The sequence below is a fragment of the Panthera uncia genome, chromosome C2, assembly GCF_023721935.1.
Source record: "Panthera uncia isolate 11264 chromosome C2, Puncia_PCG_1.0, whole genome shotgun sequence".
Lineage (NCBI taxonomy): Eukaryota > Metazoa > Chordata > Mammalia > Carnivora > Felidae > Panthera > Panthera uncia.
In genome coordinates, this window is record NC_064810.1 from 6,114,457 (window position 1) to 6,135,452 (window position 20,996).

Below are 20,996 nucleotides of genomic sequence, written 5' to 3' on the forward strand. Positions count from 1 at the left end.
GTTCTCATTATTTTAACTTCTTGAAAATCAGCCATGGTTATTTTTAAAAATCCATGTCTGCTGATTTCATTATTTCAGTATCTTGTTCCCCTGTTTCCATTGCTTGTTGATTTTTTTCTCATTTTTTTTTTTGTTTATATTCTTTGTTGCCTATGGTTTTGATTGAATGTTAAAGCTAGAGATAATTTGAAGCCTGGGATGATACTTCTTCCCCCAGAGAGGATTTACATCTGCTTATGGTGAGCTGCTAAGGCCACTGTCAAGCCTGTATTGCCTTAATCGCAACAAGGATGGGGCTGTAATTATTTTGGATTACTGTTTATCTGCAGTTTACCGATCAGTCTAGGCAGTACCCTTTGATCCTTAAGAGCCAAAGCCTGCAGTGTTCTACACATAGAAGGCTCTAAATTGCAATTTTTTGTTAGCCTAACTCCTGAGTTTAGTCTCTTGGTTTTTTGCTTACCTGCTGAACCCTTCAGCTCCCTCTTCTGGAGTGAAATTGTAGGGTTATCTTTTACTGTTTACACTCTTTTTCTATCTTGCTCCTATAATTCTTTATAGGCTCGTTTGAGTGTATAATGCCCTCAAACTTATTTTAAAAAATGGATATTTTGCAAGAGTTTCTTAATGGTAGGTTTGGCCCACCTGTGTTTAAAAATTTCCGTCGTGGAACTCACTAATAGGTGTTTTTTTCTTTAACGAAAATCAATACGGACAAATTAAGGAAAGCACAGTTCATTTGAAAATCGGCCAGAGGCATAATGAAATGATAAAACACACCACTGATTATCTAACCGAAGGTACTAATGTGAAAATTAACTTGTGTATCAGTTCAAGGAATATATGCTTTCACACACGACTGGGTCTGAGCAATAGCGTGCTCCCTCCGCCCTTTAGAAGAAGTGTCGTCTGTTTTATTTGGATGATTTTTAAGGATTATTTAAATATGTATTTTGTTTTGATAAAATATGGTATTTTAAAAATTCACACAGAGCTGAAAAGTACTGACAACAATAAATCCTCCAAAAATTAAAATCTGGAAATAAGTTGGGTTAATATTTGAGGATTATTTCAGATCTTTCTCTCTGTGTATACAACAGGGATATGTTCATTAGTGTTGGTGACAGCATCATGATACGTGAATATATACTTTTCACTTCGAAGATACATGTTTTATTTCTGTTAAAGTTTGTTTTGAGAGAGAGAGAGAGGGAGAAATAGCACGAGTGGGGGAGAAGCAGAGAGAGGGAGACAGAGAATCCCAAGTGGCCTCCATGCTGTCAGTGCGGAGCCCGATGTGGGGCATGAACCCACGAAACGGAGATCATGACCTGAGCCAAAACCAAGAGTTGGACGCTTAACTGACTGAGCCACGCAGGGCCCCTAAATTAGATATTTTAAAGTGGTATCTTGGGTTATTGTTGTTATGATCTTATTAATGGCAAAATAGTTAACTTATAATTTAGTTTGGAAAATGCCGATCTAACGTGCCTCATTTAGCCACGTCTTCTAAGTACCTTAAAAGTAAAACCACCAAGTTTAATTTAACTACATGCGTATTTGTATATTTTTGAACTATCATTATTCGTTATTTTTGCCTTAAATCCTTTTCGGAATGTGAAAGGACATGGGTCTTGCGGGCGATGGCACTTACTGGATGCTGGTTCCACGTGCGCGTTTCTGTTTCAGTGTGAGTCGCTGGCGCTGCTGTCCCAGTCCCGGCAGAGGACGTGCAGGCGCAGGCGCCTGAATTACAGTCGAAGAAATCTTGGGCGGCTTGAGCTGTCTTCTGGAAATGAATCTTCGAGCTCTGGAAGACACGTGAGTTTCCTAACTTTAAAATGTATAAAATGATGCTAAATAATTTGTCTTCAGTCTCTTCCTTTGAATCTACCAAGGGACTAGGATGAATCGGGAACGGCTCTGTTGAGATACTTGAACCGTACAAGCGTGTGACCCAGCAGTTGTAATATGTTAACGGGATTGTCCCGTCATCACCACTTTTTAATTTCAAAATCCTCATGGACTCTCAAACGAAACCCTGTACTCATTTGCAGTTACTCCCCAGCCCACCTCTCTCAGCTCCTGACAATCACTAATCTTTCTGTCTCTGTGGAATGATTGACCTGTTCTGTGCGTTGTATATAAATGGAACCCTACAGTATGATGGTGGGAGGACGGGCTTTTTGCAGTTGGCATAATGTTTCCAAGGCTGGTCCACGTGTAGCATGTATCCATACTTCGTTTTGGCTGTTACGAATAATGCACCTTACTAACATACAGGTTTTTGTTTGAACACAAGCTTTTGTTTCCTTTGGATGTATATCTACAAGTCAGTTTGCTGGGTCATGTGGTGACTCTGTGTTTAACCTTTTGGGGAATTGCTGGAGTGTTTTCCAAAGCAACTGCATTGTTTTATATTCCCATCGGTAATGGAGGAGGATTCCAGTTTCACCACATCCTTGGTAGCACTTGGCATTGTCTACATGTACTTTAGATTTTAGCTGTCCTGGTGGGTGTGAAGGGGTAGCTCATTGCTTTTGATACATTTCCCTAATGATTCATGATAATGGAACATGTTTTCGTGTGCTTATTTCCTGTCTATCTTTGGAGAAATGTCTGTGCCAATCTCTTGTCCGTTTATCACTTTTGTTGTCTTTTTTTATTGCTGTGAAAGCTCTTTTTTCTGGATGTGAGTCTGTTGTCGGCCGTAGGACTTGCATTTATTTTCTCTCATTTGAGGGACTGGCTTTTCACTTCTTCAATGGTTTCCTTTGAAGGAAAGTTCTACATTTTGATGAAGTCCAGTTGATTTGTTTTTACTTTGTTGCTTGTGCTGCTGTCCAATCTAAGCCTCTCTCTAACCCCTTCTCGATTATCACATGGAATTACTGGTCTTCCTTTGATTTGCTTTTTTTAAGAAGCCAATGTTTTTGTAAAGAGTGTTGAAAATTTAATGATAGAATGTTGACATTTTTTAATCACTATTGTTTGAAGGTTTGAAATGTTCTGTATTGATGAACAATTGATTTAATTCTTCTGTAAAGCACTGAGGTAATAGTTGAGCAGAGGGTTTGAGGTTAAATCTAAATTCTTCCACTTGGACAAGTTGTTTAACCTTTCTGGGTCTCTGGCCAGATCTGTAAAAGCAGTCAGTGGTAGCGTGTATTCCTCAGAGATGTAAGAACTCGATTGATTGTAAAGTGTTTAAGATAGTGTCTAATATCCAATAATGCTAGCTGCTGTTATCATCAGCCTGTTAAAGTAACTAATTGTGTTTTATGTAAGGAGACTTTTTTACATTATTTTCTTCTTTTTACAGTGAATTGAACATTTTAACCCTTTCTTAATAGTTTTGGATAATTATGGTAAACGTTCCCACCCATCTTCCCTAGTTTCTGGTTTATGCTTCCTGTGTTTTTCTTCATACGTTCAATCAGATATGTGTACATTTTATTGTTTCTCCTTTTGTACACAAAATATAGCATACTATAGATGCTCTTGGCACTTTTCACTCCATGGCTTTTTTCACTTAAAATTTTCTTTCTTTTTTAATATTTTAGTGTAATTTATTATAATCAGCTAGCAGTCCACTTAAAATGTTAACTAGAAATACCAGTTCTTTGCCCTTTTCAATTCATTTAATTATGTGCACCCAATAAATTTAACGAAAGCTTTCCATTTAATAAGTCTTATAATTAAACACCTCTATTACATTGATACTAAGTATTCTTTTTTTTCCACTTAAAATATTCTTGAACTCACTCCATGTCCGTTTTTTTTTTTTTTTTTTTAATGTTTGTTTACTTTTGAGAGAGACAGAGACAGAATGCGAGTGGGTTAGGGGTGGAGAGAGAGGGAGACACAGAATCTGAAGCAGGCTCCAGGCTCCGAGCTGTCAGCACAGAGCCCAATGCGGGGCTCAAACTCACAGAGCTGTGAGATCATGATCTGAGCTAAAGTCAGACGCTCAACCAGCTGAGCCACCCAGGCGCCCCCATGTTCGTTTTTATTTTTATTTTTTTATTTTTTTTTAACGTTTATTTATTTTTGAGACAGAGAGAGACACAGCATGAATAGGGGAGGGGCAGAAAGAGAGGGAGACACAGAATCTGAAACAGGCTCCAGGCTCTGAGCTGTCAGCACAGAGCCTGACGCGGGGCTCGAACTCACGGTCTGTGAGATCATGACCTGGCCGAAGTCGGACGCTTAACCGACTGAGCCACCCAGGTGGCCCCCCCCATGTTCGTTTTTAAATATCTCCTCCATGGTTCGTTCGTTCTTTCGTTCGTTCTTTCTTTCTTTCTTTCTTTCTCTCTCTCTCTTTCTCTCTTTTTCTCTTTCTTTCTCTCGTTCTCTCTTTCTCTCTTTCTTTCTCTCTTTCTCTCTTTCTTTCAAGACTTGCATCATACAATTGTGGGACTGTAACAGTTTATTTAACCAGTCTCTTACCTATGGCCATTTAGGACGTTTCCAGTGTTTTCATTATAAATAGTGCCACAGTGAGTAATCTTTTTGTCTGTGTGTGTCGTTTTTTGCTGATGGAGACGTCATTTGGGAGTACGATCCTGGGAATAGGATCGCAGTGTCTAAAGATACATGCCTCTGAGTTGTAGGAAGTAGTGGTAAAAGTTGCTGCCGAAGGAAGCTTCCAACTTGGCTTTCCTGCTGGTGGTGCCACCAGCAACATGGATTTTCTTAGCCGTTAGCCAACGGAGTGTTTTATACTTGATAATCTTTGCCAGTTTAATGGGTGAGAGATGGTGTCTTAGTGTGGTTTTATTTTTTTTATGTTTTGGCTTTTTTTTAGTGAGAAAAATTATAAAATGTACTACTTTATTTTCCGGTGTACACTTCAAAAGTGTTACCTCTATCTAAAGTATGTGCAACCATTACCACTGTACGTTTCTAGCACTCTTTCATCATCCCAGACAGACACTGTACTCATTAAACACTGACTCCCTTTTTCCCTTCTGTACGTCCGTGGTAACCTCTCTCCTACTTTCTAGCTCTGTAAATTTGCCTACTATAGGGACCTCGTGTAAGTGGAATCATACGATATTTGTCCTTTTATCTTTGGTTTATTTCACAGAATAGTTTTATTTTGACTTTGTCATGTGTGAAGTTGTTGAACATCTTTTCATATATTTAGAGTGTCTTTTTTTTTCATCTTTGTGCACATGTATTTATGTCCTTTGGTCATTTCTCTATCACGTTTTTGGTCCTCTCCGTGCCCACCGCAATTTCTAAAGGTTCTTTATATACCAGATATGTTAGTTCTTTATCTGTAGTTTATATGGTGCTGCGTTCCTTTTCTGCCATTAGAGCCTCTAAGTGGTTATGACTTGGTGGAGATGAAGGCTACTGATTTTGGTAGATTGAATTTTTTTACACATCTTGCTGTGTTACCGAACTTTTGAGTTAATTTTATCATTGAATTATCTGAGGTTTTTTTTATTTAGGTACCCTCTCCTTTGTACAAGTACTTAGTTGTCCTTTGGGGTGCCTGGGTGGCTCAGTTGGTTAAATGTCTTAATTCGGCTCAGGTCATAATCTCACGGTTCATGAGTTTGAGTCCCGTGCTGACAGCTCAGAGCCTGGAGCCCACTTCAGATTCTGTCTCCCTCTCTCTCTGCCCCTTCCCTACTCATGCTCCATATCTCTCTGTCTCTCTCTCAAAAATAAATAAACATTAGAAAATTTTTTAAAAAAATACTAGTTTTCCTACTAAGGTAATTTTTATACCTCCCATTGGTCTCTCTTATCTAATTGCATTGCTTGGTTCTTTCAGCACATTGTTGAATGGTGGTGGAGATAGTGGACCGTATTCCTCTTGGTGGAGACATGTCTACCATTTTCACACTAAGTGAGACGCCTTAATTTAGGTGTCTATAGTATGCATATCTATGTTATTATGCTAAGAAAATATCAACGAATGCTTATTTTGTTGTGTTCTTTTTGAAATACCAGGATTGATTATAGATTCTTTTTCCTTTTTCTTTTTTTTTATTATAAATTTTTAAAATTTGCATCCAAGTTATTTAACATATAGTGGAATATTGATTTCAGGAGTAGAACCAAGTGATTCATCACTTACGTATAACACCCAGTGCTAAACCCAACAAGTGCCCTCCTTAATGCCCATCACCCATTTAGCCCATTCGCCCACCAAACCCCTCCAGCAACCCTCAGTTTGTTCTCCTTGTTTAAGAGTCTCTTATGGTTTGTCTCCTTCCCTGTTTTTATCTTATTTTTGTTTCCCTTCCTTTATGTTTGTCTGTTTTGTATCTTAAGTTCCACATGAGTGAAGTCATATATTTGTCTTTGTCTAATTTCGCTTCGCATAATATCCTCTAGTTCTATCCACGTAGCTGCAAATGGCAAGATTTCATTCTTTCTGATTGGCAAGTAATACTTTGTTGTATGTGTATATGTGTCTACACACACACACACACACACACATACATATATACGTATATACTCATATATACACATATATATATACATACGTACACACACACACACACCCCACATCTTCTTTGTCCATTCATCTGTTCATGGACATTTGGGCCCTTTCCATACTTTGGCTGTCATCAATAGCGCTGCTATAAACATTGGGGTACATGTGCCTCTTTGAGACAGCACACCTGTATCCTTTGGATAAATACCCAGTAGTGGAATTACTGGATCATATGGTAATTCTATTTTTAATGTTTTGAAGAACCTCCATCCTGTTTTCCAGAGTGGCTGCACCAGTTTGCATTCCCATCAGCAGTGCAAAAGGATTCCCCCTTCTCTGTATCCTCACCAGTATCTGTTGTTGCCTGAATTGTTCATTTTAGCCATTCTGACGGGTGACCTGGTATCTTACCGTGGTTTTGATTCGTATTTCCCTGATGATGAGTGATGTTGAGATTTTTTCATGTGTCTGTCAGCCATCTGGATGTCTTCCTTGGAAAAGTGTCTATTCATCTCTTTTGCCCATTTCTTCACTGGATTGTTTTTTGGATGTTGAGTTTGATTTTGGATACTAACCCTTTATCTGATATGTCATTTGCAAATATCTTCTCTCCCATTCCGTCAATTGCCTTTTAGTTTTGTTGATTGTTTCCTTTGCCACGCAGAAGCTTTTTATGTTGATGAGGTCCCAATAGTCCATTTTTGCTTTTGTTTCCCTTGCTCCTGAAGATGTGTTGAGTAAGAAGTTGCTGTGGCCGAGGTCAAAGAGATTGTTGCCTGTTTTCTCTTCTAAGATTTTGATGGCTTCCGGTCTTCTGTTTAGGTCTTTCATCCATTTTGAGTTGAAATAGCCACTTAAGAAAGTGGTCCAGGTTCATTCTTCTGCATGTTGCTGTCTAGTTTTCCCAATACCATTTGATGAAGACACTTTTTTTCCCTTGGATATTCTTTCCTGCTTTGTCAAAGATTAGTTGGCTATATGTTTGTGGGCCCATTTCTGGATTCTTTATTCTGTTCCATTGATATATGGGTTAGTTTTTGTGCCAGTACCATACTATCTTGATGATTATGGCTTTGTAATACATCTTGAAGTCCAGCATTGTGATGCCTCCAGCTTTGGTTTTCTTTTGCAGGATTGCCTTGGCTATTCGGGAGATTTTTTTTTTTCCTTTTTAAATCATCACTGGTGTATCAATCTTAAGAATTTTCTCTATATCTGTTAGTTTGGTGTATTTTCAAGTAATGGGGAAACGCTTTAAACTAATACAAACATAGATAATGTGGAATGTTAAATCCACTTGACCTTTTAAAATAAACCATAATCTTGTGGCTTGGTGGGGGGTTTTACCTCCAGTGGTAGGAATTCATTCACCTGTGTTGTTGCAGTGGGGGAGCTGGTGTGGCGGAGGGGGTGGGTGGTGGTGTGGCTGGGCAGAGATGGGGAGAGTGTGTGTGGGGTGTGTTGTGTATATGCGTGTTGTTTCCATTCCATTTTGGTTTGGAAAGCACTGATGGTAGAAAATGTGTAAGGGCTTTCTAGTTAGCTGGATTTCTAATTCTACTTCCTACACTTACCCTCCTGTGACCCTAGGCATGTTATTTTACTTTTCTTAGTCTTGGGTGTCCCTATAGATGAAGAGCTGGTAATACACAGGCAGGGTAGATCCAGGCTTTGTGGGGGTTGAAGCTTGTGTAATATCAGGAACTTTTTTTTTTTTTTTTTAAGTAACTCAGAGTTACAAGCAGATGCACACAGCCTTGATAGTCAAGTTAAATCGGAAGCCTCTGAAACTTAATGTCATTAGTTTTGTTAACTCCTCCTCTGTTTACAGAGGTGTTTTGAGAACTGGGATAACACATGTAAGACATTTCAGAGGATGCATGGTTTCTAGGTAGTAGCGTTTAAGAGTTTCTTTTATCACTGTCATGAAAAAAAAAAGTCCATTTGACATAAAAGCCAGACTCCTGGAATAGGAGGAGGCTCACATTTTGAGAAACAGTTTTGAGAATATGTTGACTTCAGGGGCACGTGGATGGCTCAGTCAGTTAAGCATCTGAGTTCAGATTAGGTCATGATCTCACGGTTCGTGAGTTTAGGTCCCACGTCGGGCTCTGTGCTAACAGCTCAGAGTTGCCTTTAGATCCTCTGTCCCCCTGTCTCTCCCCCTACCCTGCTTGTGTTCTTTCTCTCTCTCAAAAATAAATAAACATTAAAAAAGAATACACTTATTCTACATTTTGCCTGTTCAAATGAAGTAAATAAAAGTAGATATTGACTTTAGATTTTGTCTTTTAAGTTTTGGTTGTCAGTGACATTTTCATTATCCATTCTCGATGCTCCTAATGTAAGTGCTGTTACAGTAAAAGGTCACGTCTCAGTTTAAAAGTACCTGCCTAGGGCGCCTGGGTGGCTCAAATCGGTTAAGCGTCAGACTTTGGCTCAGGTCACGATCTTGCCTTTCCTGAGTGAGTTCAAGCCCCGCGTCAGACTCAGGTGACAGCTCAGAGCCTGGAGCCTGTGTCCGATTCTGTGTCTCCCTCTCTCTCTCTCTGCCCCTCCCCCGCTAGCACTCTGTCTCTCTCTCCTTCAGAAATAAACATTTAAAAAAATTAAAAAATAAAAGTACCTGCCTGGTGTCCATAATTAGAACTTAAAGTAGATTGCAACCATTAGGGCTGTGGGAATCACAGAGTTGTTTCTTCCCCTCTCTTCCCTTTATTGACTTAAAAAAAATTTTGTCCTAGAGCAGTTTTAGGTTTACACAAAAACCGCACAGTGAGTACCTTGAATTCCCATGTCTTCTTTTTCCTGCACACAGTTGCTCCTGGTAGTAACTTCTGGGTTAGTGTGGTGCATCTGCTGCCGCTGGTGAACTCAATTTCCTGGTTTACGTTAGGGATCTCTGTGTGTTGCACAATTTGTGAGGATTTTGACAAATGCATAATGTTATGTCTCTACCATAACAGTTTCACTGCCCGAAAACCTCCTTGCTACACTTAGTCATTCCTTTCTCTCTCCTCCTGAGCCACTGGTAGGTCACCACTGATTTTTCTGCTGTTTCTGTAGACTTTTCCAGAATACCATACAGTTGGATTATGCAGTATGTAGCCTTTTCAGATAGGCTACTTTCAATTTTTTTAAATGTTTATTTCTGAAGGGTGGGAGGCGGGGGAAGAGAGAGAGAGGGAGAGATAGGAGCGGGGGAGGGGCAGAGAGAGAGGGAGACACAGTCTAAAGCAGGCTCCAGACTCTGAGCTGTCAGCACAGAGCCCAATGTGAGACTTGAACCCACAAACCATGAGATCATGACCTGAGCTGAAGTCTGACGCAGATACTCCTCAGATTGGCTACTTTCTAGTAATAATGAGTTTAAGTTTCCTTTGTATCTTTTCGTGGCTTGATATTTCATTTCTTTTTAGAACTGAATAATATTCCATTGTCTGAATTTACCGTAGATTATTTCATTTACTTACTAAAGGACATGTTGGATGCTTCTAAGTTTTGGCAATTATTTTGTTGTTGTTGTTGTTTTCTGTTTTATTGTTTATTTATTTTTGAGAGAAAGAGACAGAGCACGAGGAGGGGAGGGACGGAGAGAGAGGGAAATACAGAATCTGAAGCAGGCTCCAGGCTCTGAGCTGTCAGCACAGAGCCCTACGCGAGGCTCGAATTCACAAACCTCAAGATCATGACCTGAGCCGAAGTCAGACACTTAACTGACTGAGCCACCCAGGCACCTCAAAGTTTTGGCGATTATGAATAAAGCTGGTGTAAACTTCCATGTGCAGATTTTGTGGGGATATTTTTAACGCATTTGGATAAATACCAAGGAGCAAGTTTATTGGATATGATTAGGCTATGTTTAGCTTTGTAAGAAACTTCCAAACTGTCATCCAAAGTGGCTGTGTTACGTTTGCATTTCCATAAACAACGAAGGAGAGAGTCCCTCTTGTTCTGTGTTTTTGTTAAGATGTCAGTTCTTCCTAACTTGATCTGTAGATTCAACATAATTCCAATCAAGATCCCAGCAAGTTAATTTTGTGGATATTGGTGAAGTGATTCTAAAGTTTATTTGGAGAGGAAAAAGCTCCAGAATAGCTAACAGGGTACTGAAGAACGTAGTTGGAGGACTGATAGTACCTGACATTGAGAGTTCGTAACAAGTCTGTAGTTTTCAAGACAGTGTGGTATTGGTGAAAGAATAGACAGTAGATCAATGGAATAGAATAGGGAAACCCAGAAATAGACCAATGCAAGTGTGGTCAACCAGTGTTTGACAAAAAAGCAAAAGACAACTCAATGGATAAAGCAGAGTCTTTTCAACAAATGGTGTTGGAATGACTGGACATCCACATGTTAAAAAAGTCTAGACACATACTTTTCACAGATTGACTCAAAATGGATCGTAAGCTTAATGGAAAACACAAAACTTAAAATTTCCAGAAGATAACATGCAATAAAATGTAGGTGACCTTGGGTATGGCGGTGACTTTTTAGATAGAATACCAAAAGCATGATCTGTTAAAGGAAAACATGACAAGCTAGATTTCATCAATTAAAACCTGCTCTGGGAAAGATACTGTTAGGAGAGAACGCAAGCCACAGACCAGGAGAAAATATTGGTAGAGCTCCTATCTGGTAAAGGACTTCTATTTAAAATATACCATGAATTCTTAAAATGTATTCATAAGAAAATAAAAAATCCAGTTTAAAAATCAGACAGTCTGACACGTCATCAGAGAAGATACATAGATGGCAAGTAATCGTATGGAAAGATGCGCAGCGTCATCGGCCATTAGGGAATGAAAGTAGAATGAGACGCCCCTGTGCCCCTATTGCAGTGACCCAGGTCCAGGCACTGGAAACATGTACATGGACTTGGCTCAGCTTCACACAGAGAAGGGCCCACTGTGTCAGCGGCAGTGGTGAGTCTCTGTCTCTGTCGCCCTGTGCCTTGCTAAGAAAAAGAATATAATAAAGACACTGACTTTTTGTTTGAAGTTCATCTAATTATATTCATTGCCCGATTGCCTGAAATGGTAAGAATGGAATGCGGCTTTTCTTGTGTTATTTAATCTTCAAGATGAGGATTTTATCTTATCCCCCCCTCTTCCCCGACACATAGGAGACTTCCTGTGATCAGAGTGAAGGTTCTTGCTCTTCTGAAGAAGAGGAGTGGAGGAGTGACAGGAGGAGTCAGAGTGACAGCGAAAGTTCAAGGTACTTGCTACTGCTTAAAAAAATTTTTGTTTTGGGGCGTCTGGGTGGCTCAGTCGGTTAAGCGTCCTACTTCAGCTCAGGTCACGATCTCGCAGTCTGTGAGTTCGAGCCCCGCGTCGGGCTCTGGGCTGATGGCCCAGAGCCTGGAGCCTGCTTCTGATTCTGTGTCTCCCTCTCTCTCTGTCCCTCCCCCATTCATGCTCTGTCTCTCTCTGTCTCAAAAATAAATAAACGTTAAAAAAAAAAAAAAAAATTAAAAAAAAATTTTTTTTTGTTTTAAGTAGGCTCCACACCCAGCGTGGGGCTTGAACTCACAACCCCAGGATCAGGAGTCACACACAGCAACCCCTGCATAGGCTGGGGCACCCCTCCAGGTGCCTGCTTTTCATTGTTTTCATCTGCTCAGCAGCCTAGTCCTAGGCTTGGATGGACCAGTCAGTGAAGGGCAGTTGAGTTTCTCGTACAATTAAAAGGAGAAGAAAACTGGGAGCGCCTGGGTGGCTCAGTTGGTTGAGCGTCTGACTCTGGCTCAGGTCACAATGTCATGGTTCATGAGTTCAAGCCCCATGTCAGGCTCACTGCTGTCCTTGCAGAGCCTGCTTGGGATCCTTTGTACCCGCCTCCTCCTTTCTCCTCCCCTGCTTGTGCTCTCTCTGTCTCTTTAAAAAAAAAAAAAAAAAAAAAAAAAAAAAATTAAAGAAGAAGAGAACTGGATTAACAGCTGTGTGTATAGAAAGTTTTTTGGGTATGTTTGACTGTACACATTTGAGCCCACAGTGTACAATGTAGTCTTGGGCTGTAGTCATAAAGAGCAGTATCCAGAATGTATGTGGTAAGACCATCGTTCTATTTACTGTCAGTTATTGCATGTATGGACCTCTAGTTTTGGGATCCAGATTTCATGGGACCCAGATGTTAACATCTGTTCCTCCTTTTGGTAAATAAAATGCCAAGTTCACCTTGGCAGATGCTCGTGCCAGAAACCTGGACATCTTTCTTTCTTCACAGCATAGCCATCACCAGGTCTAGAAAAGCGTCCCTTCCAAATAGGACTCAATCTTATTTCTGTTCCCATGGATGCTGTGCCGGTCTAGACCACCATACAGTACTCCCTTTTTCCTGTCGTGACTTTTTTTATTCTGTTATGATTGAGGGGCTGGAGTGATTTTTAGAACCCTTGTCTATTTTTTTTTATGAATTTAATTGTGAAATGTGAAATATACATAACAGAATTTACCATCTTAACCATTTTGAACTGTATATTTCAGTAGCATTAAGTACATTCATACTGTTGTGCACCCAGTTTCCAGAACTTGTTGCAAAATTGAGAGTGTGTACGCATTAAACAGGGATTCTCCGCTTCCCGCCCCTCCCCTGGCAACCTCTGTTCTGCTTTCTAGCTCTGTCATTGTCTTTTAATTCAGCTTCTCTTGAATTTTATTGTACAAAGCAGGTGCTCTTACAGTTTTTCTAAATAGCTCTTTTTAAATAAACTGCTCTTGGAAACGTGCGTGTGAGCGTGAGTGTGTTTTATTGAGCCTGAGAGGTGTGTGGTTGGCCAGTGGTGGTCTCAGTGGAGCCCTTTGTCCTGCTTTCTTTCCTGCATTTGCTGAAGCTGGTGGTGGCAGGGGCTCATTTTCTAGATCTTGTTTCCTGTTTGACTCTGCTGCTGCTCTGGACTGGGCCGGGACCACTTCCTCTCTTGGGTCTTTTGTCCTGTTCAGGAAAGTCCCCCTCTTGGCAAGGAACTCTGACCACTTCCAGCTTTCTATCTGCTGTGGCTACACTTTCCTTGGGATTCTCAGTGTGTTCACTAATGGTTTTTCATTCCAGTTAGAATTTTAGTCTATTCCCGAGTCACCTTTCACTTGGGGGAGGGGGGCCTACTCTTACGGTTCTGCATGACCTCTACTGTTTCCGTAATTACATTCCCATCTTCTGAAAGGGGAATTGTTGGTGGGCTCTAAATGTTGTCTTCCATGAGGTTTCCTCTATATTACACTTAAAACAAAAAATTCCTCAGGCTTACGTCCTTTCCTAATTTCCAGTGTCTCTGTCTCTTCCTCATGATCTCTGGTCATTTCAGTATTTGCTGATGGTGAAGGCAGATTGTTCAAGTTGAATCTTCCCAGGATCCTTCCTTCCCTCCTCTTCATCTCTTAAGATTATGTGATTAAATTGCCATTAGGGCTTAGATTCTGGTTTCCTACAACATATACTGCTTTTCTTTCCTAGTGACTCGTCATCTAGATACTCTGACTGGACAGCTGATGCAGGCATCAATTTGCAGCCTCCTTTACGAACGTCATCACGTCGACGAGTTACCCGCTTTTGCAGTAGTTCAGAGGATGAAATGTCTACTGAGAATTTATCTCCTCCAAAAAGGAGACGAAAGAGAAAGAAAGAAAATAAGCCTAAAAAAGAGGTAAGAGAAGTAGATCTTTAAAACATCTATTTACGCTTTCTATCAAGTGTTTCTGTCCATATTTAGAAATTAAAAGTCTTAGGGAGATTGGAGATTTTATATACTATTGACACTGTTAAGTCTTCAAGACTCAAATGTAAAATGCAGATTTATATTTGGAAAAGCTACTTTCTTCTGGAGGCTTCTCTATCGAATCTGCCCCAAATTGGTGGTGGCACCGGCTCCTTCCTCAGTCTGACACGATAAGGGGGCGGGAGCTCTATTTTGCTCGGAATCCCACAACTCTTTATTTTCTCCTGTTAATTTCAACACCAGAACTATACTTCAGGGCATTTTAGGGCACTTTCTTCTTGTTTCCTCTGTCTTTGCCTTGTTTCCCAGCTACATCTGCCACGTTCTCTTTCATTTGGCACGTTCACAAGCAGGAGTACTTGTGATGTTCCTATTTCTTATCATATGTTCAGTGTTCATGTCGTGCAAGTAACGGTCATTATTTAAAGATGCCACGTCTTTGTATTCCTCACGTATTGCTGTGTCACAGACCATCCTGAATCTTAGCTCCTTACAGCAACAAACATGTATTCCTATTTGGTGGGTCAAGAATCTGGGGGCTGAAAAGCTAGGTGAGTTTTGGTTCCCAAGGTCACAGTTATCACACGGGTTGGAGCTACAGCTGTCTGAACGTATAACTGGAGCTGGCTGATCTTCTTTGAACCCTATTCAGTTGGGGAGTTGGCTGTAGACCCAGCTACTCACCACATGGGCCCCTCTAAAGAGCTCCTTGGGCATCTGTATGACATGGTGGCCGACATTCCCTAGGTTAGGTGATCCAGAGGTGTCAGCAGGGGTAAGCCTTAATGCCTGTGACAGCTTTGTCTTAGAAGCCTCTTGTCACTTCTGTCTTACTCTGTTTGAGTGGAGCGGTTGTGGGCTGCACCTGTGGAAGAGATGAGGAGGATCAGAGAGTTTGTTGGCACATTTTAAAGTCACCTGTCTTAAAACCTCAAATCAAGAGGAGTCTCCCTGTGATGAGTAGTCCACGGTGAAATTCAGAATGGTCTCGGCAGAGCAGGCTGGCTGTCGAAGAGGATTTAGGTTGGAAAGGAGCCCCCTCCCATAGGATGTCAAGTGTTATGAAGAGTCTATTAGAAATCCGGGAGAGGCTAGATGAGTGCCGGGGGAACCTGCACTGCTTTCACCAGTGGCCCACAATGTACACGCTCCCGTGGGTGTGAAGGAACCAAATATGTATGCCGTTTAAAAACTGATCATTAGGCGACGTGCCCATTCTCATTTGACATAGCATTTCTCACTTGGTGAAGTTTCTTTTGTTTGTCAATCAAACCACGCCCTCATGCCCTTTCTGTTGTGCTGGACTTTGTTCTCATCCCCTTGGCAGAGCTTGCGGAGGATGACTCCGGTGGAGCTTGCAAATATGGAACATTTATATGAATTTCACCCTCCCGTGTGGATAACGGACACCACACTTCGAAAGTCTCCTTTTGTTCCTCAGATGGGTGATGAGGTGAGAGTAGTAAAATTTAGAAATGGGAATATGGACCACAAGATAGTATTTTACCCTTAGGTTTTAATTTATTTTTAAATGTATACTTTTTGTAGGTAATCTATTTTCGACAGGGTCACGAAGCTTATATTGAGGCTGTCAGAAGAAATAACATTTATGAACTGAACCCTAATAAGGAGCCATGGAGAAAAATGGATCTTAGGGTAAGATGATCATATTATTAAGCCATTAAACATCTAGCACTGTATAGTTAAGTTATTTATAAATCCATTAAAAATAAACCTTCTGGAGGTATATTTCATTACTGTCTTTTTGACTGCCTACTTAAAAACATTTCTGCTGGGGGCGCCTGGGTGGCGCAGTCGGTTAAGCGTCCGACTTCAGCCAGGTCACGATCTCGCGGTCCGTGAGTTCGAGCCCCGCGTCAGGCTCTGGGCTGATGGCTCGGAGCCTGGAGCCTGTTTCCGATTCTGTGTCTCCCTCTCTCTCTGCCCCTCCCCCGTTCATGCTCTGTCTCTCTCTGTCTCAAAAATAAATAAAAAACGTTGAAAAAAAAATTAAAAAAAAAAACAAAAAACAACATTTCTGCTGTTACCTTCTAAGCCTTAGGATCCGGCAGAAAGACGTGTTTGTCAGTGGATGGTCTTCATGTATTGCTGATTGGTGTATAAAATTATAAATGTGTTCGTCACTCAGGAAGGCAGCTTGGTAGTATATATCATTAATGTTAAAGTGTGTGTATCTGGGACATATATTCAAAAGAAGTGGCAGGTTTTCAAAAGAGGAAATACAAATTGGAAAAGAAGTTGAATCGCATGCACAGTAGACTAGTCTATTGGAAAAGCTTTAGCTCCCCTATACTTAACCAGTTAAATAAAAAAATAAAAAAAAAATTTTTTTTAAGCAGTGAAAGAAAAAAACCCCCACATTTTAGCAAGTAGCAAAGATTTTGGTTTGTTACCAGTTACTCACACTGGTGACAGGACAGGGTATATGAAACAGCCCGGGCTTTGTAGAGGCTATCTTGGCGATTGGAATTGAAACTGGAAAATATTCAGATGTTTTAAATCCATGACTTTATTTGCGGTGATTTAGGAAACAACTGGAAGTGCATGTGAGTTTATGAGCAAGACAGTTCCATATCCCTGTTAATAAAAACAAAAGTTAGAAAAAGTCCATATATTCTACAGTACTGAATGGATCAAATCATGGTACATTTTGCAGAGTTGACTATGGTATGAAGCGCACTGCGTAATTGAGGCTTTTAAAATACTTGAGTGAATGACTGTTAAATTTTTATAATTTATTACTAAGAAAAAATGGGATGTGAAATGTTGTTTGTGGTTATGGTAATAAAAACTTGCAGACATGCAGTCAACCAGAATAAATACATCAAAATGTCAATGGTGATTATGTATGGAATAGCATTGCCGTTGATTTTTTTTTTTATTCTTTGTATTTTATATGTTTTTGATACTTTCAGTAACTATTAGAAGGTAAAAACAACTATCTTAGCAAAGATAGCCGTTTTTTTTTTCTTCTTCTTCTTTAAGTTTATTTATTGATTTTGAGAGAGGGAGAGAGAGAGAAGCCCAAGCAGGCTCTCTGCTGTCAGCGCAGATCCCGATGTGGGGCTCAATCCCACGAACAGTGAGATCATGAGTAGGAGTCGGACATTTAAGGGACCGAGCCACCCAGGCATTCCCAAAGATAGCTGTTCTTAACTCTCCTTCAACTTAGTGGCTCTCCGTCTTGAATTTGGCTTACCATATGCTCTGATTTATTTAGGTCTGTTTCACTTATCACTGAGTTGATCCTCATTATTCACAGATTCCATATTTGTCATTTTGCCTACTAGCTGCATGTTATTTGTAACCCCAAATCAACGCTCAGGGTGCTTTCTGGTCATTTGCAAACACACACACAGTGGCAAAAAATTTGATTTCCCTGACCGGCCTGTTACCTCCTGAGGTCGAGTGAGGTGATACCTTCTTGTTTGAGCTCTCACATCATAAATAAGTGTCCTTCTCACGATCTATTGAATGCAACATAAATAACTTTAGTGTTTTTATGCTTTTTGTTGGTGACTTACTGTTTAACATAGCCCCCGAGTGTGATGCTTTAAAGTGCTCTGCTGTGTTACTCAGTACAAGAAGGTGATGATGTGCTTTCTGGAGAGAACACCTGTGTTAGATAAGCTTTGTCTAGGCATGAATGAGAAGTCCTTTTGGCTATTGAGTTCAGTGCTAATGAATCAACAGCATCTTCAATGAGATGTCTTTACACAGAGACACACATAAAACAAGATGATGTATCTCTAGGAAGAGAACAGAGCCAGAAAGAAATTCACATTATTCACAGTAATTGTCTTTAGATATTGTGCTGATCAGTGACTCTTACGTGTTCCTTCTTAACACTTTGTGGTATGTTTTCTAAAGTGAGTATATTCCTTATGTTTGAAACAGTATTAAATGTCTATCCTGAAAAAGACGTGAAGATTAATTTTAGCAAAGTGATTTAATCACTGTTAAATTGGAAACCTGACTTACAAGTTGACTTAATGTGGCAATATGTGGAGATTTATAGTCTTGAGAAATTGCTTTATTTTAACCATTTTAAACATTGCATTCTTTAAAAAATATCTGTTAAAGGATCAAGAGTTGGTCAAAATAGTTGGAATACGATACGAGGTTGGGCCCCCTACGCTCTGTTGCCTCAAACTAGCATTTATAGATCCTGCAACTGGAAAACTTTTGGACAAATCTTTCTCTATTAGGTATGTGTTACTCTTTTTTTTTTTTTTTTTATGGAATTGTTTAAATTTAGAGGTTTCTTCTTGCTGATCAGCATGTCCCTCATAACTGCGGGGTGAATAGTGGAGCACTATGGACAGCCTAAGGCGGGAGTTGAGGTGCTCATAGCTGGGACTAAAAGTAGTATGCTGTAGCAACAATTAGGCATTGGCATGTTTATACCTTTTTCCATGCCACTAATGTGTGGAGAACTCTGGCCTGTAGGGGAATTTGTGTCTGTCTTTGTTTTTGAGAAAATGTTAGAATAAATGATTTGCTAAATGTGTGCTGTCCATTATGGTGGCCCTTAGCCACGTGCGGCTCTTGAGCTCTTGAAATGTGGCCAATTTCAATGGAGTGTGATGTACACACTGGATTTTGAAGACTTGGTATGAAGAAAAAGTATGTAAGGTATCTCGTTATTTTGTATTGATAACATGGTGAAACCGTATTTAGGGTACATGGGATAAATTAATTTTGCTAGTTTCTCTACTTTTTTTAATAAAGCTAGTCAGAAAAAAATTAGAAATGCAGCTCCCATCCTGTTTCTTTTGGACATTGTTGCTTTAGACTGTAACCTGCTCAGGGAGTTTGATAATCTTTTATTTCTGTTTAGATACCATGATATGCCGGATGTCATTGACTTTCTTGTACTGCGTCAATTTTATGATGAAGCAAGACAGAGGAATTGGCAGTCTTGTAAGTCTGTTCTTACTGAGTTTCATACACTGTTAGAAAATGATCTCTCAGTTTATTGGCCTATTTTTTTGTTGTGGTGCTGCTTGTTATGGTGGATGCAAACATGTGAATTCTGGAAAGAAATAGAAGTGCCTGGAAAGTATTTTTTGCTTTACTGCTTCTTCGTAAGGACTGTTAGCCAAGCAGCATTTCTTGTGGGGATTATTTCTTACGCGTTGACTGTATGTTAGAGGTGAACTTTTATATCCTTTCACGTGTCCACAGTCTGCATTTTTTTCTATCTTTACTGTGACTGGTATAATTCACAAAGTTATCTTGTGATCTAAAACAATCAGGAAATTGAAAAATAATGTAAATTACTTCTAATCTGCATTGTAAATAGTGCAGCCACTTAGGAGAGTTCATTCGCCTTTGAGCAGTTTTGGTCTCTTATTAGGAATAGTAAGTTTTAGGCTCTGTCGTCTAGTGTACACGTTTGTAAATGATGTTAAGGCCTCATTAATTTTCCTAGTTGCTGCTGCTTTTTTCTAAAGTACTACAAATAGGTAAATTTTCGACAAATTCCCTGAGTCACCCCTATTTGAAATGAAAGATTTTGGAGAACGTGGCTGTTCTTAGTGGACTATTTTTAACGGTAATAACCACACAGTCAGGACTGTTTTGGGACTAAAGGAAATTTTTCTTGAAGAAAAACATCTAGCCATACACAGAAACAACCAAGACCAAACTCCAGTCATCTGGAATGTGCCGGAGTTAAGATCAATAGCCAAATTCTGAAGAACTTCAAAGCTTCGCATCTGTTCTGTTTATCCAACACCCATGACGTCTAAGTTGGAAGCTCTCATTTTGTTCCGCCCACATGTGCATCCAGAAATTGTTTTAAACTCCCGTTCTCTGTAGCTGAGCTCTAGAGATGGATTCCCACTTGCCTCTTGAAATTTAGTGCCTTTGTTTTATTTTTGTGATTGGGAAATTAATGTACCAGATCTTTTAATTAATTCAATTCCCCCCCCCCCCATAAAATCTGACCGATTCTCTCGAAGTTTGAGCAGTGTTAGTAAAGGAAGTTGCTTAATCTTGATTTTATTGCGTGAAGAACTTTACTAAGCATGTTTATTCTACTCTTGAATAGGCAAAAACAGGTTTTTTTTTTTTTAATTCTTAAGGAAAAGCCAGGTTTTACCTTCAGAAAAGTGATTTCTTAAGGCTCCTTTTAATTTAAAGTGTTATCTTACAGTGAAAAATACTTTTATCTAAACCGAAAGTATCTTCTAGTTGTTTTGTTTTTGAATTTTTTTTTTTTAAAGTTTTATGTTTGAGGGGCGCCTGGGTGGCTCAGTTGGTTAAGTGTCTGACTTCGGCTCAGGTCATGATCTTGGGGTCCGTGAGTTCGAGCCCCGTGTCGGGCTCTGTCCTGACAGCTCAGAGCCTGGAGCCTGTTTCAGATTCTGTGTCTCCCTGTCTCTGACCCTCCCTCGTTCATGCTCTGTCTCTCTCTCTCTCTCAAAAATAAATAAACGGTAAAAAAAAAATTTTTAAGTTTATGTTTGAAAGAGAGAGAGAGAGCGAGGGGAGGGGCAGAGAGAGAGAGAGGAGAGGGAGGATCCCAAGCAGGCTTCATGCTGTTCACGCAGAGCCCAACGCGGGGCTCCACCTCACAAACTGCGGGATCATGACCTGAGCCAAGATCAAGCGTCCCACCCAGGTGTTCCTCTTCTAGTTTTAGATAAATAGGGAAGGAAAGTATTATAAGGTTGGTTCTTGGTATCAAAAACTGGCTTTTTTTTTTTTTAAGTTTATCTATTTGTTTTGAGAGAGAGAGAGAGCCAGTGGGAGAGGAGCAGAGATAGAGGAAGAATCTTAAGCAGGTTCCAC

The 20,996-nt window shown here is 40.0% G+C and overlaps 1 protein-coding gene across 1 annotated transcript in view; it reads left to right on the plus strand.

The window, feature by feature from the left end:
• BRWD1 (bromodomain and WD repeat domain containing 1) overlaps positions 1–20,996 on the plus strand; it is a 121,242-nt gene that overhangs the window by 68,458 nt on the left and 31,788 nt on the right. Inside the window, exons 21-27 of the mRNA XM_049629236.1 lie at positions 1,690–1,821; positions 11,586–11,680; positions 13,916–14,105; positions 15,505–15,630; positions 15,726–15,833; positions 18,282–18,406; positions 19,039–19,121. Of these exons, the coding sequence (XP_049485193.1) occupies positions 1,690–1,821; positions 11,586–11,680; positions 13,916–14,105; positions 15,505–15,630; positions 15,726–15,833; positions 18,282–18,406; positions 19,039–19,121 (859 nt within the window). The remainder of the gene's footprint in view (positions 1–1,689; positions 1,822–11,585; positions 11,681–13,915; positions 14,106–15,504; positions 15,631–15,725; positions 15,834–18,281; positions 18,407–19,038; positions 19,122–20,996) is intronic.